The following is a 24,201-nucleotide window of genomic DNA, read 5'->3' as shown; positions in this document are numbered from 1 at the left end:
AGATAAATTTTAAATGATTTATTGCATACAGTCATTTGAAGTTGATTTCAAATTTACTATAATTTCCCTAATTTTTTTTTTCAATGACAGCATTAAATTTTGAGTAGAAAATCAACAAGTTTACTTGTAATAATCAAATTTGTGGCGTCTTGCTGTAATTATGCCAAACCTGAAGGAGTCTAAGTAAAATTGAATTCTTTTCTTTTTCTGCCGTAGTGACAGGTGTCGACATATTAGGTAAGGGAAGAAGATGGTACATCCACTTCTTTGCTTGCTCCGCTAGTTTCCTTCCCAGACCTCACCATCAGTCTTCTTGATTGGCCCTCGAGTGCAAAGGCAGAAGGAAGCTTGACTGCGAGACCCACCCGTCGAGCAGGGACGAAAGTCGGCCTTAGTGATCCGACGGTGACTCTCACACACACACTCACTGATAAGCGGAGGCGGAGAGAGGAAAGGAAATGGTTGCCCAAAGAGGCAGGCTTTGGATTCGATGTGTGTTGTTACTCTGCCTGGCAATTCAGTTTGCTTTGTTCGCCGCCGCCGATACGTTCTTCAAGCCATTCAACGTGAGCTACGACCACAGAGCTCTGATCATCGATGGAAAGCGCCGCATGCTCATATCTGCTGGCATCCACTACCCTCGCGCCACTCCCGAGGTACTTCACTCCCTCAAAAATTCCGCCATAGCTTTTCTGCTTCTACATGTTATGGTTTGACAAACAAATTCAATATTCATTTGTTTGTTTGTTTGTTTGTTTGTTTTTTCTGTATCAAGCTTGTTGAGGATTGGGTTCTAAGTAGTTCTTGGGACACTTGAAGTGAAAAAACATAAAATCTACTAAATCAGTCATATTTTTCATAAATTTGCTAACTAGACCCAACACTACTTTGTTAACGTGAAATGTGATGTAGAGCGAGTTTTGGGCCTAGTTAGCGAATTGATGGGTCCCAATAGAATTGCTCGTTGTTTTTGTTGCATATTTTTCATAAGTGTATGGTCGTTATGTAGAGGGCTGCTGAAGAGCCTGATTAGAGGGTTCTGTATCAATATTTGTTTTTTGTATTTTGTTTTGTTTTTGTTTTTTGCGATACATTTACTACCTTTCACAGATGATACAAACATGTTACTTTTTGTTTTGAACAAATCTTAAGCCTTAAACATGAATTCAGATGTGGCCTGATCTGATTGCAAAGAGTAAGGAAGGTGGGGCAGATGTGATCCAAACTTATGCATTTTGGAGTGGCCATGAGCCCAAGAGAGGACAGGTGCCATAACTTTTTCTACAGCTAGTCTGGGGTGATACCCTTATAGTTGTCTTAAATAGGATGCATTTATTTTTGCTGAAAATTTTCTGAATAACTTGTTCAGTACAACTTTGAGGGGAGATATGACATCGTCAAGTTTGCAAATTTAGTGGGAGCCAGTGGACTTTATCTCCATCTACGCATAGGCCCTTATGTCTGCGCTGAGTGGAATTTTGGGTCTCAACTTCTTTCCCCTTTTTTTTTTTACAAGTTACCTTCCTACTTACAACACCTTTTAGGAAAAATGGTGCCTTGTTGTTCTCTCTATTTATGTGTTGCATGATATACAATAGTTCTTATTGTACTTTAGTGTCTGCTAGGTTCTTTGCACATGAGATAGTGGTTGGTTTCTGTAACTGAATGCTGTCTACCATGTTTATGGTAAATTTGAAATTCAAGAGTACAAGGTAATGAATTATGTTGGTGTTAAATTGTATAAGATAGAACAATGTACTCGCATGAAGTGAAGGGAATAGGTGTTGAAATATTTATATATAAACACTTCTAAAAGTTAGCATCTGCAACTCAGTCCACAGTACATTTGAAGTAAATAATTCCTAAATTACTTCAGTAAGAAAATGATGCAAAACTGTTCAAAATTCCTAGACACTTCTAGGTGATTGAAGAGTCATTCATGTATTTCATTGGGTAATTATTAATAAATCAAAGAGATAGGTGTCAAAGAATTTATATAAAGGAACTGCTAAGTGGAATTTTGGGTCTCTACTTCTTTCCCATTCTGTTGTCAACTTTTTACAAGTTCCCTTCCTACTCATACACCATTTAAAGAAAATGATGCCCTTTAATCATGTCTCTATTTGTATGTTGCATGATATACGGTGCTTAACTTCTTATTGTACATTTAGTGTGTTATAGGTTCTTTCCACAGAAGAAGCCTTCTACCTTTTGTGGTATCAATAATTGCTTGGGAAAATAAAATGTCGTAACAAGTTGTAGTCGAAGTTAAAATAAAATGTTTTTTTATTTATAAGATATTGTTAAAACTATTAATTTGGTACCTGTATATAATTTATTTGAAAATTTTTATCTTATTTGAACTGACTATATTGCAGAGGCTTCCCAGTGTGGTTGCGTGACATCCCTGGAATAGAGTTTCGAACAGACAATGCACCTTTTAAGGTTTAGTGCACCTAAGTTTTCTGCACTTGCACATACATATTACTTGTGCTTTTGCAGTACTTTTTTGTTTTGTTTTTATTTTGTTTTTATTTTAATTGAACATTTCATACTGTCCTATGCATCCAAAACTCTATTCAGCCACTTCAAGCAAAAAGAACACAAATGATAGGACTATCTCTAGATTTCTATTTACATCCCCTAATTGATAATTGATATTATGTATATATTATATATGCTTTTTGTATCTCTTTCTGTTTTTGTTTCGTTTGTTGGAATTTGTAGCTTCATTGTTTTTGTTTCACTGTGGGTGCCTGTAGCTTCATAGGTCTTAGTGGTTCTTGTTCCCGCTTTTGTACATCCTTTGTTTCTTTGTTAATAAAAATCGTTTCTTTTAAAAAAAAAATTATTATATATGCTAATTTTTTATAATAAAAAATTCTAATCCACTATCTACTTCTGAGTTATACAGGTTTGGTCAATCCCATATAACTAGTATTTTAACGTGGGAAGTTTTACATAATGTTTCCTGAGAAGTTGTTGTGAGTTGTTCTGGTGTTGTTAGGATTCATGTAGAATTACAATTGACCTCTATTGACTAGTTTAATTTACACATTGAATTGATCAGTCTGTAGATTGCAGTTTGTAGTGGTGGTTTTGACATCTTATGTTGCTTTGTTTTTTCTCTAGGAGGAAATGCAGCGTTTTGTTAAAAAGATGGTGGATCTGATGCGAGAGGAAAAACTATTTTCTTGGCAAGGTGGTCCAATTATTATGCTGCAGGTTGTAAGACAATTTTGAAGTTCAATTGGAACATTATATAGATTGGCTGTTTGAGCTTATTTATCTACATGAGATCTTAGGGCCCTGTTTGGATTGTGAGATTTGCAAGTTGAAAGCAGAATAATAGAAGGAATGGGATTGTTATAAGTTGTGGATATCATATTCTGTCCATCATGCATTATTCTCAGTTGGGGTCATACCTATGTCTGGTGTGAAGGCCATTCTGTAACCATGACTTGGATGCGTGGGGTTTTGTTTCACACAATATTTCCCACGGTGACACACACACTGAGTACATATTTCCATTCCCATTCAGATATTTAAATCTGTTCTTTCTCCATTCCTGCTTGCTCAGGATGAATGCAGATGAGCTTTTTCTTTAAACAAGCTCATTCGTGATCAGATTTATTTCTATGTTTTCATTATTTCAAATGGCTTTACTCATATATGCTTTTAATGAGGCTGCAATGAAATTTTTATCAGATTGAAAATGAATATGGAAATATTGAAAGCTCATTTGGCCAGAAAGGGAAAGAATATGTTAAGTGGGCCGCTGAGATGGCTCTAGGTCTCGGTGCTGGGGTTCCATGGGTCATGTGCAAGCAAGTTGATGCTCCAGGAAGTGTTGTAAGGCCTCTACCTTGTGTTGTGTGTCCATTTATCACCAATGCTTATGAATGTTATTTTGCACTGAAAAATGAAAAATGACAAGTATTAAAATTCAACAAGATGTGATGGATAGGACAAGTAATTAAATGCACTTTGTTTTGTGGAAGCCTGTAATGTTCGGAAATTTCTGCATGGCTGTAATCTATGTATAAATAGTTTTTGTTTTTCACAGATAGATGCATGCAATGGATATTATTGCGATGGTTACAGGCCAAATTCCTATAACAAACCAACACTGTGGACAGAAGATTGGGATGGATGGTATGCTGATATCCCATGAATTTGCTGGCCTTACTTTCTTTAAATATATGTATTTGTATTACGCCTCCAACTTTGAATCATTTATTTTTATAATATAATAAGGTCACATGTTGTGTTGCTAAAAAGATAGTACAAAAAAGATGGTTGATAAGTCCCTCAAAAAATATATAAGCGACCTCAAAAAAACACAAATTATATTGAATACAACACTCTCCCCAGTCCAGAAGAATCACACAGAAACGAATGTTCTTCAGTTTCTTTGCGAAGAAGCCCATAGAGCAGCTAAACTTTATTTCTAACTTCTATCCCAATGCAACTCTGCTACTTCCTCCTTGCCCTCAAAGAATCTCTTATTTTTCCAATAAATCTCCAAAAGAGGCCAAAAACACCTACCAAAAAGTCATCACTTTCTTGCCAGCTTGGACACATTATGAGACCGGGAAAATCCTATAAAGACAGGAAGAAATGGTACTCAATGAAGAATTCCAAAAACACACATCCTCCCAAAATGAATTCTGTCCTCCCCTTTGGGTTTTACACGTTTTGCTTCTTGCAGTGGTTGTCTAACCTTTTTGCATTCATTTTTTAAAGGTATGCGTCATGGGGTGGAAGATTACCTCACAGGCCTGTTGAAGATCTTGCATTTGCAGTAGCACGCTTTTACCAACGCGGAGGGAGCTTTCAGAATTATTATATGGTACAAGGACAACCCATATATGCACTGCTGATTTAGTCTGATAAAAGTGCATGGAAACTGTATGTCTCATATGCAAGATAAAAAGTTTGACATGTAAATCTGTTTGACATGTCTTGGGTGGTTTCATTATGCTGCTAAACTTTATTTTGCATTTTTTTGCTGTGACCGAAAGGGGCCAAAATTGATTCCTTAATTGCCTTCTTCAGTGCTTTTAATGTTAGTGAAAGAAGTACAAAGTTAAGGTTTCTATAGCTAGATGGATAGGGACCAACTAGTACCATCATGGGATGGGACAATAGTCAAACATCTACATGAGCTAGGTATGGTTCAGAAGTTATTACTTTTTGGCAATAAAGGTAATACCTACAGCTGAAATATGGACTGATTTCCCTACTTTGTTTGCTGTCAAATTACATGTCATTGAGTTATGTCTTATTTATGCTCCTATTAACTATATGAGAATGCTGTATCTTGACAACCCTGCTGTGTGGCTGCAGTATTTTGGTGGAACAAACTTTGGACGGACTTCTGGGGGCCCCTTTTATATTACCAGTTATGATTATGATGCTCCAATTGATGAATATGGTAGGTTAAACTGGGTCAAAATGACTACATTTTAATCCTCTGGGTGCTTCATTTTCTCTCAGTGCATGTGCAAGCCCTTCCGTTTGAGTCATAATGAGTTTCCTGTGGATTATATTATAATGAAAAGTTAGCATAATTGCTACATTACTGAATCCAATAAATGTACTGATTTATTAACTAGGTCTGCTGAGTGACCCTAAATGGGGACATTTGAAGGATCTACATGCTGCTATAAAGCTCTGTGAACCTGCTCTTGTTGCTGCTGATTCACCGCATTATATAAAATTGGGACCAAACCAAGAGGTTTCAGCCAAACCTTGAGTTATGTGTTCTTGCTGTAATAAGTGCGCTTATCTACATAGTTGTCTGGTCTTGATAATTTGATATAAATTATAATCAATATATGCATCTTCTTTTTTTGAGTGGTAGTCGTCGTGATTTGTCACCTGTCATGTTCTCCATAGCATGTATTTCTTCTTAGACTTTTTATCAGGACCTCATAGAGGTAGTTGTAAAGAGAAACTAGTGATCTGATGATCCAGTTCTTAACTGCTTATATTTGCAAGTGTCCCTAAATTCACACACACACACACACACACAAAAGAATAAACCATTCCGTGTTTTTTTTTTATTTTAAAAAATGTTTATGATTTTAAATAATTTACTTTGTCATTGTAGTCTCATGTAAACGGTGGATCTTCTTAGAGAACTTGCTTTCCTAATTGAAATGAAATAAGTAGTTTGAGATATATTGTCTGTTAAAAGTTTCTTTCACTCTTTCAAAATTTTCCCCATGGGGGAGAATTTGTCATTCTAGAGTTAAACAGCTCCATGAAAGGAAAAAAAAAACACGTTCTGTTAGACATCTAGAACTGCACTAGAGAAGTTTCCCAATATTTTACTGTTCCATCCTCAGGTCTTTTACATGTGACTGATGTCAGAAACAGTAATGTTCCGTTGGTATCATTTTTCTGTGGGTCGTTTTGGAGTTTTGGTAGTCCTACCTTCAAGATAATTTCTGTTTTGGATTCAGGCACATGTATACCGTATGAAAGCTCACCATGAAGGCCTGAACTTTACTTGGTATGGAACTCAAATCAGTTGCTCCGCATTCCTCGCAAACATCGATCAACATAAAGCAGCTTCTGTAACATTTCTTGGTCAAAAGTATAACCTACCGCCATGGTCAGTCAGTATTTTGCCAGACTGCCGGAACGTGGTGTTCAACACTGCCAAGGTATGGTTGCATTATTCGACATTGCACTTGTTGATGAATGGAACATTAAGCACCTGTTGGCAGCGTATATCACATCATATGACCTGCATTGAAATTTCAGTGATGTACTGCGTTCTGAATGAAATTTTAATTGAAGCTATTAATAATTTGTTGATATTCTAACTTGAGCTGAACAGCCAAGCTGTTGTGATGAGCTGAATTGAATATTTACCAACCTGCTTGGAGTGACCATACATGGAAATTCCTCCAAACCCCAGTGAAATAGAAAGAATAGGATGTTTTGATTCTGTATGAAACCATAAACAGTCTTGCCTAATGGTTCCAGTGATAATTTTTAGCATAGAAATTATATTGATGCGGTCAGTTGCATGTCTCCCTTCATCAGTTAGGTACTTCAATGAAGTTTAGTTCATAGTATCTCTAAATAATTTGTGGGTAAATTCATCTAGAATGATCCTTGTCAATTAAGAAGTGCTTAAATGAAGATAATATCACAGTTGTGCTTATGTTAGCCTATAACAAGCTTTTAAGTGGTTTTCTCTGAGTCTTTTTGGTTTTTTTATTTATTTTAATTTCCAATGTTTGGGCAGGTTGGGGCACAAACTACCATCAAAGTGTAGAGTTTGATTTGCCTCTTTACTCAGGTATATCTACACGACAACAACTCATTACCAACAATGAAGATTTGTTTATCACCAAATCGTGGATGACTGTAAAAGAGCCAATCAGTGTTTGGAGTGAGAATAATTTTACAGTTCAAGGAATATTGGAGCATTTAAATGTGACGAAAGACCTTTCTGATTATCTCTGGCATATAACCAGGTACATCTATATTATTGAATACAGCTCTACAAGTGGATCAGATTTGTTGGATAGGATGAGTATTATGTGGCATAACATAACAAACATTAACATTTCCTGCTTGGCATAACGTATCAAATTGTGACTTCTTACTCCTTGCCTTCCACCTTGTGGCCTTTCACCACTTATTTGATTTCATTAACATTTTCTGATTGGCATAAAAAAAATACTGTTCTATGACGGAACAAAGTGATAACTGGGTTGTAGCTACCCAGTCATTTGGGATTTTACATCCTTTATCCTTTCAGTCATTGAAAATAAAGAAACATTCTTAGTAACTGCGTTTTGGCATCTAGTAGTTGTCAACTGTAATTTGTAACCAATATTTGATTTCCAATTATATGGTTGGAATTTCATGTGTTGCATAATGATAGTGCATGTTTCAAAATTCATTATCTTGATTTTCATGCCTCTGATGGAGATTGCTAGGGTTTAATGTACCTTCAGTTCTTAAATCAACTCATGTCAAATTTTATTTTGAGCAAGTTAACTATTCTTGTTCAAAACTCTTTGATATTTGTCAATACCTATTAATTCACTTGTGGAATGCAGAATCTTTGTTTCAGATGATGACATCTCCTTTTGGGAGGAAAGCAAGATTAGTCCAGCAGTTGCAATTGATAGCATGCGTGATGTGTTCACGCGTATTTGTTAATGGTCAGCTTACAGGTGATGGTAGTTCTGACTATAATGCATCTTGTAAAAATATAGGTTTATCCATTGATGAACGAGCATCTGTCTATTTTCCTAAGTTATTCACTAGAGCAATTATGATCTGGAAAATGGAAAGATTTGTATAAATATGTGGCTCATTAAGAAAGAAGTGGAATGAGCTAGGGAAGATATGTAAAAGAATTATTGAGAGATATATGGCTTTGTTGAATCATTTGAAAGGGCTGTTCCTGCTGATACTTATTTATCATCGTGACCCCACCAGTTTTCATGAACATCCAGAAAAGAGGATATTAGTAGTCAATTTAAAGCACTAGAGTCATGAGACAAGGAAAAAATATGCCAAGCCCTACAATATGTGCCCTGTTGATCTGGGTCATTGGAGCGATTATGGGAAGACCTTAGTGAATAATCGTTTTGGGGTATTGTGTTGATGTGGTGAGTGAGTCTCGTCATAATAATATATGTTCTAAGTTCACACCTAATAATAGGTAATTGTAGTTGTTTGTTAGGAGTCTCAAGAAGCTATAACCTTGCTGTTATGGTTATAGGACTTAGCTCTTATGATTGTTGATATTCATTCATATACTAACGGATCTGAGTAACTATTCCTTTTGAATACATCAGTGTTTTATATTCCTATGAATATCATTGCGGTTGTTTTCTTGGCACCATGAAGATGCTTAATTGACTCAAGTTAATCTACTTCTTCTGGGACATTCATACTAACAAACTACTGCAGATATATGATTTCTTCAATGTGGCAGTGCATATTATTCCTTCATATGCTCTCTAACCGTTATTGTATATTGGTTTGTCTAATATATGTGTTATTGCACTCTTTATTGAAGGCAGTGTCATCGGTCATTGGGTCAAGGTGGAGCAACCTGTTAAGTTTCTCAAGGGATACAATGATTTGGTGTTGTTATCTCAGACAGTGGGATTGCAGGTAAAAAGTTTAGCATGTTCAGAGCCAATGTTATGTGTTCTCACGAAGCCTTTGGATGTAAAGTAATTGGTGGAAGTAAAGGGGGACAAGTGGTGAGAGATGAGATGAAACCCTAAAAGAAATTGATTCCTCTCTCTCTCTCTCTCTCTCTCTCTCTCTCTCTCTCTCTCTCTCTATATATATATATATATATATATATATACACACAAAAATTCTCCTATGCGGACATCCGGAAGTTATTATCGTGCAGAAGCCATGTATATTGTACTACCCCTCCCTGCTTTCCTGCCTGTTTACAATAGCATCCGCACAATAATAACGTGCGGACATCCGGATAACAGAATAACTGTATATATATGTACAGAGAGAGAGAGAGATCTAGGAATTTTATATATATGAGGAACTTCTTATTACAGGTAAACGAATTTTAAATAGCTACGCTGTGGGTGGGTTGATTTTTTAATTAGTTTGTATCAGGAGGGTAGAATCTGGTTAGTGAGGATCAAGTCTAAAACTGGGACATGGTTTGGCCTATATTTCAAAGGATAGAAGAGAGACATATTGCACCTTACTTAGCACAGGAAGAGTCTCACTGATGTTTGTTAGATCTCACTGAAAGTGCTTGTAAGATGGAACTCACAGAAATGTAAGAATATATGCATTTCCTTTCTTAAAAGACAAGTTGGAATGGTTTGCAGGTCTTAATGAATGAGGTTGTTTATTCTTCTGTGGGTGCTAACTGCTAAGTGAAGGAGTAACTTTCTGAGGTAGTAGCCTGGAAAAGAAGTGAGCTACCATCTCACTTGAATAAACCTACTTCCTAGTGAAGTCCTAAGGGTGGTACCTATACTATCATGAACTAATTAACGTACCCAATCTGTCCTTGAATTAGGAATTTGTAGCTTGCGCCTTGCTTTGGTTTCAAAGCAGTCATTTACATTTCTGGCCTTAAATTTCATGCCGTGAGAGTGTGGTATAAGCTTTTTCATGTAGCTAGATTGATTTGGTGCTGCCTTCTTCTTGCTACTCTATTTATTGAGAGTTTTCCAAGGGTAAAGCCGAGGAGAGTGGACTTCCTGTAGGAGAAGGCCAGATTCTGGGCCTTGCTTTGGGCCTCAGTTTGTTCTTGGTTTTTTGACTGCGTTCATTTCCTTCTGAATATGGATTGGGGAGTTGATATTTCTGAGGATTTTGATTGTAGGTTGGCTGGTTTGTTTTCTGTTTCTGCCTGGTTGGTGTTGTTTTGTAATTTTCTTTGGACTTGGTGTTTCTGTCTGTTGTATGTGGCGGGTTGTTTCATTTGCACCTCTGGTCCACTTTCATTGCATCCCCTTCTCTTCTTAATATCCTCTCTCTTTTCCTTAGAGAAAAAAAAAAATCTACATAAGCTGTTTGTCTTTATTCCTTTGGATCTACATGCCCCCAAGGGATGGTGTTACTGATTCCATTCGTGTCGTATGATTTGATAATTATTATACAGAACTATGGTGCTTTATTGGAGAGAGATGGGGCTGGATTCAGAGGACAGGTTAAACTAACCGGCTTTAAAAATGGGGATGTTGACCTCACAAAGTTGTTATGGACTTACCAGGTATGTGATGTAGTAGTGAATTCCATTGTGAGTTTTCGTCTTCTATCTTTTTTCCCCTTTCCAAACTATCCTTCTAGGTTAAATGGTTATTTGCTTGGTTATACTGATTACATGCTGCCAACTTATAAGTTCTATCTGTACCTTTGCCCATTTATTAAATAGATCTCAATGTGGGTATCAAATTGCCGATTTTCAGGCACAACATATCAGCACTTTATCGAAATCTCATTTAAACATTTATCAGGCATATGGACCTAAATCGAGAGTGTCCATGATCTAATCCTTGAAATTTGGATATTTGTATATTAAAGTTGTGTTCTTTAGTATAATAGAATTGGGGGCAATATCAGCTTCTAATATGCATTGCAATGGTAATCACTATTCATACAAATGTGAATTCCTGAAAATATTTACTAATTCACCTGGGTGATTACTCCCGCATTATAGATCTGTAGCTCCAGCAAACTCAAATTTGAAGATGGGAAAATTTTGTGTCATTCATTTGTTTGTGGCACTTGTTTTGAGTTAATAATGTGAGAAAAAATCTTTCCTCATCTTCATTATTTTAAATCTACAACATGCAATCTTAAGCTCATGTATGACAAAGTTAGGAAATGTTAAAGTCTTGATCAGGACCTGGTTCACTCAATTAGTGAATACTTTTGCATGGAATATGGTAGGACTCATGATCCCACATTGGAAAAATAGCATATCCTAGAGTGGTTTAAAAACTCATGGGCACCCTTTCCATACAAGCCGGTTTTTAGGGGCAAGTTCTACCCATGGTTTCTTAACAGAATACAGAAGGGATTTATTGTCTGCATTAAGAGTTTTAGTAACTGTATGGAACAATTTTCAATGCCAAATAGGCATTTGAATTTGCCTTTTACAAAATTGGAAATGGTTTGAAGCTCATAAGAATACAGATTCCTTTTCTCGTTTTTGTCACTGCTTCCAAAATTAAATTCTGTTTACCATTCTTATAACATGGCTATTGCATCGACTACCTTGATCTCGTCTTTTGTGAAATAAATTTTTTTTGCAAGCTCTTATCTGTCAAAAGTATTAAAGTTGTCAGGTGGACGTTAATTTGTTTTGATTATAGGTTGGGCTTAAGGGTGAGTTCTTGAAAATATACACCATAGAAGAAAATGAGAAGGCAGGTTGGGCTGAGCTGTCACTAGATGCTTATCCATCCACGTTTACCTGGTACAAGGTAAATCAATTCTTCAGAAAAGTTACATTCTGAAAACTTATATGTGAAGCATCCATTCCTTTGCTTTTGTAATGATTAGGGATTATCCATGTTTTCCGCTGATCTTTTCTTGGCTCTAAAATACCTTTAATATAACGTGGCTCCTTATTCAAATGGACCCTAGTTGATAGGGAGGGAACACAACTTCATTTCACCTGAGCACTATGCTTAGGTGTTGCTACTTTTTGAGTGGAAAAAGGTTCAAAATTGTCAGTGCCTGCTACAAATTGTCTATTGTTAGTCTTTTTCTGGTATTTTCTTCATTTATCATCAGAATTCTTAATTTTATGTGCATTATCAAGAGTTGAGATGAATTCTTCATGTTTTTAATGGCTTTGGAAATGAAGTAGCTTGGTTTGCCCGATGGATTGATATCTGAGTTGAGATCTTGAATCCCCATCTCAACCCACATATAGACCAGATCTCTTGACGGCCTTCGCATAGACCAAATGGGTTATGTTTTGCAATTGTTTTAGATGCTTAGTTTTCTAATGGGCCTATGTTTATTTTGATCATCTAATGGGCCTAGTAAACAAGTTAGGTTTTTGAAACCCAATTAGGGTGGTGTTGGAAATTGAAATAACTATCAGAAGTTGGTCTCTTCAAGATGTAGTGCATAGTATATCACTCGTTTATTTCTTAAGATATAATTTATTTAAGAGTACTCCTCTTTTCAAATAAAGCAGACATACTTCGACAACCCTGCTGGCACAGATCCAGTTGCTCTTGATTTAGGAAGCATGGGAAAGGGCCAGGCTTGGGTCAACGGCCACCATATAGGAAGATATTGGACACTTGTTGCTCCAAAGGATGGATGCCAAGAAATCTGTGATTATCGTGGGGCATACAACTCCAATAAGTGCTCAACCAATTGCGGGAAGCCTACTCAAACCTGGTAAATTTCTATGTGGAAATATATGAAATAATTAAAACTAGCTGAAACCATTGTTTTATCTGGCTGAAGAAATGTAGTTCCCTATTAAAAATTTATTGCAACCCATGCATTCAAATGTTTCCCTTTACTTTAGGAGTCTACCTTTGTAATTTATACTTGAATAAATAGGAAATAAGTTTAGTTGTTTAACATAGCCAGAATTGGTTATTCTCCAGGTACCACATACCACGGTCATGGTTACAGGCTTCCAGTAATTTACTTGTTATCTTGGAGGAAACTGGAGGGAATCCATTTGAGATTTCAATCAAGTTGCGTGCAACCCGGGTAATCTGTGCTCAAGTGTCAGAGTCTCACTACCCACCTGTCCAGAAGTGGTTCGATCCAGACTTTATTGATGGAAAAATTGCAGTAAATGATCTGAGACCAGAAATGCATTTGCAGTGTCAAGATGGGATGATGATCACTTCCATAGAATTTGCTAGCTATGGAACTCCTCAAGGTAGCTGCCAGAGCTTTGCTAGAGGCAATTGTCATGCAGCCAATTCATTGTCCATAGTCTCTGAGGTAATGATGTTTTAGATCATCTCCGGTAAATTCATATAAACGTGGTATCTGCTTCACAATGGTCATTGAACTTGAGTTTCACTTGAACATTTCACGTACTTTGTGGCCTGGGTGTTGAACTAATGTGATTACTACGCTTTGGATAATTAGTAATTACCTCTAAAAGGGACACAAGTTTGCTTGCAGAGCTGTAGTAAATTTATCTATAAGATTAATTTGGTGATCACCAGAAAAACTGCATGCTGGTAGGCCTTAATACTGTCTTTTTACCTTCAAACATTCCAACCCCTTTTTTATGTGCATGACTGGAGAGGAGCAAATCATGTTGTTCGATGCAATGTGCTGTGAACAAGCTGTTCACTCTTTTATGTTCTGCAGTCTAAATGGTTATTTGTTTTTTTTAATTTCTTTTTTAAGAAACACAAGAAATTTTTAAGATAAGAGGGAAGATGTGGATTTCCTTTGGGATCGGAGCAGGTTTTTGGTGTCTTTGTGGGCTTTGTTTTATCTAAGCATTTTAGGGGCATTCACTGTTTGATTTTTGTTTCTTCTTTTTTGGTACAAAGGAGGCCACTGGAGCTACCTTTTGTTTGATTTTCATAGATTGGCTGGGAGTTATTATTTAACTGTAATGGTTTTTGCTGTAAGAATTTGGTTGGTCCCTTTTCTTAGTTGGACAACTTGTTCTTCTTTTCTCATATCTCGTTATCGTCACTCAAATGTATGTTCTCTATATTAAAATGCCGTTTAATTGGATAGGTCATTCACTTGTTCAAATAGAAACTATTCCTATGGTCAAAGATTGCGAGATTCTCTTCATTGTACAGTTTTGGACTGTAATTTGACACTGTTAAGAAATAAAGCAAGGGACTCACTAACAGATTCAGTTGTTTCTGAAAAAAGTGATGGAAGTTCCACTGAATGATGTCACTAGTCAATGACAATGCCATGGTCTGGTAACAATTTCAAACGATTGTAACCTTAAATACCTATGGCCTGATAGATAAGACATGAGGAACGTTCAGTGGCGTTGCTTGAATCCACTTTGTTGACATGTTATTTTGTTTCTTGTTTCGTGCCTTTTTAGTTTGTTACTCCTATTTTGATAATATTACCTTTTTGCAGGGTTGTCTGGGAAAGAATAGGTGTTCAATTGGGATATCAAACCTTATATTTGGATCTGACCCATGCCGAGGCGTTACTAAGACGCTGGCAGTTGAGGCAAGATGCAGGTCTTTACCAAATGCTGGTTTTTCTCAGTTCTGAGTCATTAACAAGCAGCTCACTGTGAGGAATGGAGAGGTCCACCTTTGTAACTATATGGCCAACAAATCGGCTGGGAATCTTTTCATCCGAACATGTCCATATTCTGAGGTAGCATGCTGCACTGTTAACTCCATCACTTTCCAGCGTGCTTCTTTTCATGGAATTAGTTTGATCCGATTCTGCAGTTCTTGTTCAGACCAATAAAAAAAAAAGATTCTCTAGTTCTTATGCTTGTATAGATGTTGGCATTATGCTAATTAGATGATTTGAAGATGTGTAAATAAGAGAAGCAACCTGGCCAAATAAAAAAACTTACCGGGTGGGACTGAGTTACTCTATGGACCATAATTTTGTTATGGTTTTCTATCACATGCTGCCATGTAAATATGTACATATTAGAAAAAGGCAAGCTTCCCCCACAATACAAATAATCTTTAGGTGATATATATATTTTTTGAGTAAATACTTTAGGTTTACTTTCCATGTAGAATGTTGCGTTGGATAATGGTACGTCATGGAGTCATATGAACATTCGCTTCAGCCATGCCAAATTACTTATTAACAGCTTTGTTTTTGCTTTTCTTTTGGCTTAATTGCTGCAATTCCTGTAAAATTAAGGTCAAATTTCACATTAGCCCCTGGAAGTTATAATTACACTTTGCCCTATTTGACCGATGTTTATACTTTGCCCCCACTGTCAATTTCCTGAATATCTCCATCAAAATGCTAACATGGCTCCTAAGACGCCTAAAATGAGAAGGGTAATGCAGGTGACACATCGTCAATTTTGACGGAGTTATTGACAGGAATAGGGGGGCAAAGCAAGACAAAATTTTGGTTAAGTCAGAGGGCAAGGTGGGTAGTCGTAACTTTCGGAGATCAATGTGGGATTTTTAGTTTTAGGGGGGCACTGTATAATTAAGTTTTATTTATGTTTTTTTTAAAGGAGCAAGTTCATTATGACTCCTGCAGTTTTAAGTTTTAACTCATCCAATTTTGGTCTGAAACTTTGAATCCTAACTTATTGTGAGGTCAGAGCAAACGTAGATAACTCGATAACACATTATTTAGAGCACTTTCACACATTTGTCATGGCAAAAGGTAAGAGGAGGTAAGGGCTGTTACTATTCATGTGAATAGTGGCATCTCTTGCAAAAGGCTTGTTATGTTTTCACCTATTGTCATAGCAATCTAAGGACAACCACTATTCACATGAGATATGAGGAGAGGAATTTGTATAGAGTTTTGGTGTGGGAAGTAAAGAATATGACTAGGTATTTATTTATTTAAAAAAAAAGTGTGATTTTTTTCCCTTTTTTGGTTATTTAAATTGGCTATTGACATCATAATGATGTCATCATTAATACTTGCCGAGGCAACAACACGGGCTGATTCTGCCTGTGGGCTTGCCCAGGTTGGTGAGCCCCACGCCTTGCCTAGGTTTGCCCTTGCGCTCTGGAGCTGTCTCGTGGGGCTAGGCCCTCTCCTGCCCGGGCAAAAGGCCTTCCGCTGGAAGTGCTCTTAGTGATGGATTGACGGTTAAAACAAAGATAAGTTCCTGACTCGAAATCTCATTTTATTTTGAGTTTTTGTTGGTCTAAAATCTAGTCCCTAATTTCATGTGTATAAAATTTCAAATATATTAAAATTCTCACTTCAACATACCTAATTACCCTCAAAAAATTAAAAATCAAGTCAACCTAAAAAACCCTATTAGACAGAAATTTGGGAATCCCACGGGCTTCTGGATGAGGATTTTTGTCAACATTCAAACTGCCTATTTGTTTTGGCTTGGAAGGTAAGGATCTCTACAGTAGAGAGTTTGCACATTGATATTCTTGGTTTCATTTCAAGTTCTCCCATGCAACGGGAAAAGGCTTACTTGGTTTTGGTTTTGAAGTTTATTAGTATTTTAATTTTGATGGTATTTGGGTCTATTCAAGTGCGTTTTTGGTGTGGCTATGTTCCTGAAAAACACATACAACTTTGAAGGGGCTCAATTTTGAACTTGGGCATAAATCATAACATTATGCCTGAACATAAATAATGGGGCAATTCTTGATCTCTCTTCATTCTTCAACTTACATATGATGAATTAGGCTTTTTACCTTTCTTAGTCATCTCAGCAAATGTTATCAAATGCTACCAAATAATGGTGACTGTTGCTCTTTTTTTTTGTAGTGATCTATTTATCTTTCTTTTTCATGTCAAACTTGCTCTTAGAATGATAAGTTAGGCCCCAAATGGAAGAAAACTAAGAAGGGAGTCAACTGGATTAATATGCACCTCCACTCTACTAAAAACAACAAAATCAAAACGAAAATAAAGGATTAGGATTTTCACTCGGTGTTTGGACCCGACTCGACCCATGAACAAGGCTTCAGCGAATCTAACTTATAACAATTCCACTGTTGACAAGCCAAATATTACCAAAAAATATTTTTTCATCAAAGGGTTCGAACTTGACACCTGCATCTAAGAATCATTCTCGCGTTCCACTGGAGCCAGTATATAATTAGTTACTCCGAATAATAAATATTATAAAAAAACGTGTGAGCATGCATGTGCATCTGAAGATGCGCCGAAACCAACGCTCTTTTTCTTTAATTTGTATTTTTTAATTCTTTTTCTTCTCCCCATATCTCATCTCTCCCAACGCCATCAATTATTATTTTTTTCCCGTCTTCTTCTTCCTTCGTCACTTTCCATCTCTTCCTCTCTCTCTTTTTATTTATTTTTTTTCTTCTTCTTCTTCTTCTCTCTCTCTCTCTCTCTCTCTCTCTTTCTTTCTTTCCTCCTCCTTCCTCTGTCAGTCTCTGCAATTTTTTCCTCTTCTCCCTCTTTTGCGTCATCTCCCATATCTCTCTCTTTTTTCTCTTCTCTTCCTTCTTCTTCCCGCTGTCTCCGTCTTCTTCTTTTTCCATTTTTTCCTTCTTCTTCCTCTCTCCCCTGTCTCAAGCTCTCCCTCTGCCTTTCTTTTTTCCCAGCTTCGTTTTGTAATTTTGTGCACATAGTCAAGTCAACTACTACAACACCTAAACTAATAAAATCTCACCTAGCTATTCTCTTTCTTTCTAAACAACAAAGGCAAGAAATCTCTCTAGTTGGCAATGGCAACTTATTTCTAGCTCTCTCTGTCTCTTGCTTAATTGGATCTTCAAGTGCAACTTAAGTAACCCCTTCCATCTCCAATATCAGATTCTCTTTCTTCTATATCTAAATAGTCACAAACATATAAGGCTACTAATTATTCCTCTGGTGCATTCAGAGAAAGGGAGAAAGATATGGAGTCCATTGGCTTCTTTCAAGATTCTTTCATCATCATCATCATCATGATTCTGTTGTACATGTGCTCCAGATCATTGAGATATTCTTCTTCTACTTCTTCTACTTCTTCTTCTTCTTCTTCTTCTTCTTCTTCTTCTTCTGTTGCTGCTGCTGCTGATACTAATATCACGTGTTTTCAAGAAAAGTATGATGTGTTTATTAGTTTCAGAGGTGAGGACACCCGTCTAACTTTTACCAGCCATCTTTATGATGCTTTATGCCGGAAGAAAATCGAAACGTACATAGATTACAGGCTTGTGAGAGGATGGGAAATTGCACCGGCCCTCCTCGAAGCAATTGAGAGATCAACGCTTTCAGTAATCATTTTCTCAAAAAACTATGCTTCTTCCACTTGGTGTCTGGAGGAACTTGTGCATATATTAGAATGCAAGGACAAAAATGGCCAGTTGGTCATACCCATTTTTTTCGACATCAGTCCATCAGATGTACGAAAACAACAAGGGAGTTATGCACTTGCATTTCGTCAGCTTGAAAAACGCTTCGAGGACAATATTGACAAGGTGCACAAGTGGAGGCAGCTTTGACACAAGCAGCCAATCTATCTGGTTTTGATCATTCAGACAAGACAGAGTAACTAATTCTCTAACTTATATTGATTTCTCTTGTGACTATTTCATTATGCTGGCATAGCTACTAACCATTTGTTTGTTTGTCCCTTATAATTATATATGCCAGGTCCGAGGCCAGTTTAGTTAAGAAAGTTGTCCAAGATATTTGGACCAAATTGAATCGCGAATCGTCAAGCGATTTAAAGGGACTCGTTGGAATTAAATGGAAAATTGAGCAAATCGAGTCGTTATTATGCTTTGATTTACCAGGTGTTTGCTATGTAGGTATTTGGGGCATGGGTGGGATTGGCAAGACCACCCTTGCTGATGTTGTATTTCACAGGCTTTCCTCTGAATTTGAAGCTGCTTGTTTTCTTGCAAATGTTAGGGAGGAATCAGAAAAACATGGACTAAATCAATTGCGAAATAAACTTCTTCGTGAGATATTAAAGGACAAAGATCTAAATATCGACACTCCGTCTATTGGATCAACTTTTACTCGAGAAAGGATCAGCCGTACAAAGGCCCTCATTGTTCTTGATGATGTGAATGCTTCAAGCCAACTAGAATTTCTTGTTGGTGACCATGATCAGTATTGCCGCGGAAGTCTAATCATTATAACAACTAGAGATAGGAGCCTACTTGAGGAAAGGGTTGATGATGATAAGATATACGAGGTTGAGAGATTAAGTCCCAGTGAAGCTCTTCAGCTCTTTCAGTCGCATGCTTTCAAAAATAAGTCTCCAAAAGCAGATTTTTCTGAGTTGTCAAGAAAGGTGGTACATTATGTTAAAGGCATTCCATTAGCTCTTAAAACTTTGGGTCCCTTATTCCTTCCGCACAAGAGAATAGAAGACTGGGAAGAAGAATTGAGCAAATTGAAAAAATTCCCTAACGAAGAAATTCTGAGTGTGTTGAGACATAGTTACAATGGATTAGAAAAGAATGAGAAGGAGATATTTCTTGATATAGCATGTTTCTATAAAGGGATGGATATGGATTTTGTGATAAAAATGATACATCTTCATGGTTTCTATGCGGTGGGGATTAAAGTTCTCATTGCTAAGTCCCTCATATCGATTTCAACAAGTAACTGCCTTGAGATGCATGATATGCTACAAGAAATGGGTTGGGCAATTGTTCGTGAACAATGTATCGAAGAGCCTGGAAAACGCGATAGGTTGTGGGATGCTGAGGATGTCTGTCATGTGCTGGAAAATAATACAGTAAGAGCCAAAGCATTTCTTAGAAAAGAAAAATATCATGAGCTTTCTATGAAAAGACACCATAGAAAACTCATTTTTGATAAACATGTCAACTTTTGTTATATGTTTTATTCTCATTTATACTTTGCTATTTGATTGTCAGGGAACTGCAACAGTTCGATCCATATCCTTTCACCCCACTGCGACTACAAAACTGAGTGGTGCAGCAGCCTTCCAAAATATGTATAATCTAAGATTGCTAAAGATTTTTGATCCTCATCTAAGCTCCAAACGTGACTTCCAGCGTATGGATATAGAGTTCAATTACATCAATAGAATGCTAAAGGATTATGGACTCTCCTTCCAATTGTCATTGTCATTAATGTTCAACAACTTCGATCTCTCCCAAGGTCTAGAGTCTCTTCCTGATGCTCTTCGGTATCTTCACTGGCTGGCATACCCTTTGAAATCTCTGCCTACGAAATTTTCAACGAAAAATCTTGTTGAACTTCGAATGCCTTGCAGCAAGGTTGTTGGGCAAATTTGGAATAAAGGCCAGGTACATATATATAAATTATATGCTTATTTTAGTTCTTGTATAAGTTGTGGAAAGTTTTGTGGTGAATTTAATGATTCAGAACATTTCTCTTTAATTTGTCACAGAAACTTGGGAACTTAAAAGTGATCGATCTTAGTTACTGCAAGCATCTGACTGAAGTTCCTGATCTGTCTGGGAGTTCAAACCTTGAGCATATAGATCTTTGTGAATGTACAAGTTTGGTTCAGATTCCTTCTTATTTTCAAAAGTTTCACAAACTTACTTATCTTGATCTGGGAGGCTGCCTGAATATCAACTATCTTCCTGAGATGCCTGTCAACATTGAATCCTTAGATTTATCTAAGACTGCAATAAAGGAATTGCCTTCATCAGTTTGGTCTCTAGAAAAACTTTGTTCCTTGAATGTTACTCATTGTAAAGCCCTTGAGAAACTTCCGAGCAACAGTTGTAATCTGAAAGTCTCCGGTACTTTTAGTCTAAACGGCTGCGAATCTCTTGGCGAGTTTTCGGAGCTTCCCAGGTATACAAGTGACCTAGATTTGAGTGAGACAGCAATAAAAGAATTGCCGTCATCATTGGAGTCTCTCTTCGGTCTCACTACAATTCGTCTCTTTGCTTGTGGCAGCCTTCTGAGTCTCTCAACGAGCATTCACAAGTTAAAATATCTTGAGAGTCTTGATCTTCAATTATGCTCTGAATTCCAATACTTCCCAGAAATACTGGAGCCTATGGAACATTTGACGTCTCTTAGTTTATCAAGTACAGCGGTTAAAGTTTTACCCTCATCGATAGGAAATCTAATTGGGCTTCGAAAATTAGATCTCCATGACTGCTGGCAGCTTGAGGTTGTCTCAAACAGTATCTACAATCTAAGTAATCTTGAAACTCTAAACTTTCATGGCTGCAGGAGCCTTGGGAAATTGCCTCCTGTCTCAGTAGACCAAGTCAGATTGCTCTCTTTGAGAGAACTAATCCTCGCTGAGTGCAGTATCAAAGAAATCCCTGATGCTCTCGTTTGCTTAACCTCATTATGTTCCTTAGATTTGGAAGATACCGAAATTAAGAGCATACCTGCAAGCATCAAACAAGCTGCTCAGCTGTCTTCCCTGTGCCTAACCTATTGCCGGAGCCTTGAATCTTTACCAGAGCTCCCCCCATTGCTGCAATGTCTTGAAGCAGGTCGTTGCACGTCACTGAAGAAAGTGTCAAGTTCAAGGACTGCACTCACACAAGGTTGGGACGTATTTTCTCCTCCACGGCTTGAGGAGAAACGTATATTTTCTGGATGCCCGAAGTTGGATGAGAATGCAAGAAGCAACATAATGGCTGATGCACAGCTCAGAATTATGCGAATGGCAACTGCGTCATCAAAGTTTAAAGAAGAAGCATCATATGATTCAGATGATTCCTATGATGAATATGAACCAGATAATAGAAATGAATTAAAGAAGGTCTCTCTCTCTACCTCACGCACACACTCTCTGTCACTCTCACTTCTGTTGAAGCAGCTGTTTTTTTTTTCACATTTTTTTTCATGAGTTTAATAACTATGATCACCATCCATGGTACAGGAACATTTTTATTGGGGATCTTTTGTTGCCATTAACTGTTCGGGGTATGACATTCCAAATTGGTTCAGCCATCAAAATGAGGGATCTTCAATAAACATCAAGCTTCCTCCCGATTGGTTTCGTACAGATTTCTTGGGCTTCGCTCTTTCTGTTGTTGTATACAGCAACAATAATGCTGGATGGTTGGACTGTGGATACAAGTACACCTTCGACATTGGATGCAAGTACAACTTCAAAACTAGCAATGGTGAAAGCCACGAAATCAACCATCCTTTTTATAGTCCCTATCCGTATGTAAGGACTTCAGTTGATTCCCATGAGTTGTTTGTGTGGTGGTATAATAATGTCTTTCAAGTTGTAGGGGGAGCTGAAATCCCCACGGCCTTCTACGAACTAGTCACTGAGGCCTCTGTTGACTTCTCACTGAAACAAGACCGCCGCAAACCCTTTCCGGAGTTGGAGGTGGTAAAGTGTGGAATCTGCCTGTTGTATGCCCAAGATGCTGAGATCATCAAGCAAAGGAATTTGTGGCATTTATCCTTTTAACTGAGATCACGTGTTTAAATTCTCCTTCACCAATATCGCTTGTTCAAAACACAAAAATGTAGAAGAAGAAAATTTTAATTTTCTTTTTGTGAGGTGCAAGATAATTTTAATCTGCCCTCTCCTCCCCATGTAAGCCATGAAAATTTCTACGTTGCATTCAATGTATTAAATTGTTAAAAGCCATCAGGGAAAACAAGCCAATTTTGGAGGGACAGAGAACTGGAGATGAAGAAAGCAGAGCCTAGTTAGCTGCGTGAGTCTGTGCTTCAAAGTCTACTTGGTTGTTTAATACATGCAATCATATCATCTTGACAGAAATAATAAAGAAAATTCCTCTCTCTTAAAAAAAGAAGATGGCCACGTGGTCACATCTCATTTTTGGCAACGGCATTGGCGTATGTTAATGTTAGTCAGAGAGAGAGAGAGAGCTGGATGGCTTGAAAGTTTCAATGCTTGGAAAATTCCTCTCTCTACTTTCCATTTTCTATTATATATTGTAATTTCTATTGTCTTTCCAATGTGCTTTCTAATTTTAATTGACATTTTTTTTTTAATGTCTGGTGGTTTTCCTGGTTCGTTTATTCATCATATTATTATTCGATCCTGAGGTGCAACGCGTCTTCTTAATGTTAACAAAGAATTAGAAGCGAAAAGACAGAGAGAATGTTTTGAGAATATTCTAGATTTCTTTCAATGTCAACTTGGTTGCATATCCTTTTTTTTCAAAATTATATATATATATATATATATATATGCAATCATCATCTTGAATTACTTAGTCATTTGGTTGTTTAATACATGCAATTATTCTTGCACGTTGAATATCTACTTAGTTGCAACTGTAATTTGGACTTGAATTGCATCCATCTAAAATTGTTTTGCAGAAGATAAAAGTACGTTTTGTCAGTCATGTAACTATTTTAAATTTTTTTATGTCAAATAACCTTTTTTTTTTGGGGGGGACAAAATGGTACTATGTACAAAAGCAACAAGTGTTGTGTGAAACATTTCAAGATTTTGTCGTTGATGGATTACGCAACTATCACACACAAGTCACGCAAAGATAAAGCACACATAAACCCAAAAGTAAATACGCACACAAAGAACATAAGAATTTATAGAGGTTCGGTGTTGTGTCTACGTCCTCTTGGTGATTCCCAAGAAATTCACTAATATGAAAGTATCCTTTTGGTTATAATGAAGAACCCCCTTTGATCTCTCACAAACTCTTAACTCTCTTTTCTCTCACCCTTGACTCAAACCCAATTTGATGCCTTAACTTTCTCACGGTACAATAACCCAGCTCCAAAGTGCCCAATATATGACATATGGCTTTAATACAATTATACAAGGAATAGAAAACTTAGTTACGACCTTTACTGGCTGAAATATCCTATGAAATCTCTGCCATCAAACTTTTCTGCCCAAAATCTTGTAGTGCTTCATATGCCCTTCTGCCAAGTTACCGGGGCACAACTTTAGAATGAAATCTTTGTCATTTCTCTTTAATTTGTTACAGAATCTTATCAACTTGAAAGTTAGGAATATGTACCTGAGCTTATCTCCTATCACCGATTTATATAAGCTATTGCAAGCCTTGTGTGGCTAAGGATGCTTTTGAGTTTGTAAGGCTTAGAGGTGTCTTTCTTGTTTTAACCCTTGGGCTTTTCCTCCCCCATGTAAACCATGTAATGTGC

At 37.0% G+C, this 24,201-nt stretch overlaps 3 protein-coding genes and 1 pseudogene across 6 annotated transcripts; all 4 read left to right on the top strand.

Annotated features, from left to right (window-relative positions):
* Nucleotides 1–276: 276 nt before the first annotated feature.
* Nucleotides 277–15,190, top strand: LOC148920289 (beta-galactosidase 9-like). 4 transcript variants are annotated; one of them, XM_089046357.1, is made up of 19 exons: nucleotides 277–656; nucleotides 1,171–1,266; nucleotides 1,370–1,482; nucleotides 2,379–2,445; nucleotides 3,133–3,225; nucleotides 3,709–3,852; nucleotides 4,067–4,155; nucleotides 4,747–4,852; nucleotides 5,350–5,437; nucleotides 5,619–5,740; nucleotides 6,471–6,674; nucleotides 7,319–7,496; nucleotides 8,088–8,204; nucleotides 9,059–9,156; nucleotides 10,637–10,747; nucleotides 11,853–11,963; nucleotides 12,689–12,897; nucleotides 13,113–13,461; nucleotides 14,587–15,190. In XM_089046357.1, the coding sequence occupies exons 1-12, from the start codon at nucleotides 459–461 to the stop codon at nucleotides 7,382–7,384; spliced, it is 1,386 nt and encodes a 461-aa protein (XP_088902483.1). In that variant the 5' UTR covers nucleotides 277–458; the 3' UTR covers nucleotides 7,385–7,496; nucleotides 8,088–8,204; nucleotides 9,059–9,156; nucleotides 10,637–10,747; nucleotides 11,853–11,963; nucleotides 12,689–12,897; nucleotides 13,113–13,461; nucleotides 14,587–15,190. The 4 variants fall into 4 exon arrangements, with proteins under 4 accessions (XP_088902483.1, XP_088902486.1, XP_088902485.1 ...); XM_089046360.1 differs by having other exon boundaries at nucleotides 7,265–7,496; nucleotides 9,063–9,156; XM_089046359.1 differs by having other exon boundaries at nucleotides 7,265–7,496.
* On the top strand, nucleotides 12,743–15,190 carry LOC148920288 (beta-galactosidase 9-like). The gene is made up of 3 exons (XM_089046352.1): nucleotides 12,743–12,897; nucleotides 13,113–13,461; nucleotides 14,587–15,190. Exons 1-3 carry the CDS (start codon nucleotides 12,743–12,745, stop codon nucleotides 14,725–14,727), a joined length of 645 nt encoding a protein of 214 aa, XP_088902478.1. The 3' UTR covers nucleotides 14,728–15,190.
* Nucleotides 15,191–18,011: 2,821 nt separating this feature from the next.
* LOC148920287 (toll/interleukin-1 receptor-like protein pseudogene) lies at nucleotides 18,012–18,649 on the top strand (annotated as a pseudogene).
* Nucleotides 18,650–18,756: 107 nt separating this feature from the next.
* LOC148920286 (disease resistance-like protein DSC1) lies at nucleotides 18,757–22,811 on the top strand. Its single transcript, XM_089046351.1, has 4 exons — nucleotides 18,757–19,849; nucleotides 19,992–20,387; nucleotides 20,492–21,838; nucleotides 21,959–22,811. Exons 1-4 carry the CDS (start codon nucleotides 18,920–18,922, stop codon nucleotides 22,502–22,504), a joined length of 3,219 nt encoding a protein of 1,072 aa, XP_088902477.1. The 5' UTR covers nucleotides 18,757–18,919; the 3' UTR covers nucleotides 22,505–22,811.
* The last annotated feature ends 1,390 nt before the right edge of the window (nucleotides 22,812–24,201 follow it).

The sequence above is a fragment of the Prunus mume genome, linkage group LG2, assembly GCF_029339155.1.
Source record: "Prunus mume cultivar Tortuosa linkage group LG2, ASM2933915v1, whole genome shotgun sequence".
In the NCBI taxonomy this organism is placed as follows: Eukaryota; Viridiplantae; Streptophyta; class Magnoliopsida; order Rosales; family Rosaceae; genus Prunus; species Prunus mume.
This window is presented reverse-complemented; position numbering and strand designations above follow the sequence as displayed.

Coding starts and splice junctions, on each gene's coding strand:
- LOC148920289 (XM_089046357.1), top strand. CDS start 459: ATGGTTGCCCAAAGAGGCAGGCTTTGGATTCGATGTGTGTTGTTACTC. Junction 3,226..3,708: donor GTCCAATTATTATGCTGCAG/GTTGTAAGACAA, acceptor AATTTTTATCAG/ATTGAAAATGAATATGGAAA. Junction 3,853..4,066: donor TTGATGCTCCAGGAAGTGTT/GTAAGGCCTCTA, acceptor TGTTTTTCACAG/ATAGATGCATGCAATGGATA.
- LOC148920288 (XM_089046352.1), top strand. CDS start 12,743: ATGGGAAAGGGCCAGGCTTGGGTCAACGGCCACCATATAGGAAGATAT. Junction 12,898..13,112: donor GGGAAGCCTACTCAAACCTG/GTAAATTTCTAT, acceptor GTTATTCTCCAG/GTACCACATACCACGGTCAT. Junction 13,462..14,586: donor CATTGTCCATAGTCTCTGAG/GTAATGATGTTT, acceptor ACCTTTTTGCAG/GGTTGTCTGGGAAAGAATAG.
- LOC148920286 (XM_089046351.1), top strand. CDS start 18,920: ATGGGTGGGATTGGCAAGACCACCCTTGCTGATGTTGTATTTCACAGG. Junction 20,388..20,491: donor AAATTTGGAATAAAGGCCAG/GTACATATATAT, acceptor AATTTGTCACAG/AAACTTGGGAACTTAAAAGT. Junction 21,839..21,958: donor ATAGAAATGAATTAAAGAAG/GTCTCTCTCTCT, acceptor TCCATGGTACAG/GAACATTTTTATTGGGGATC.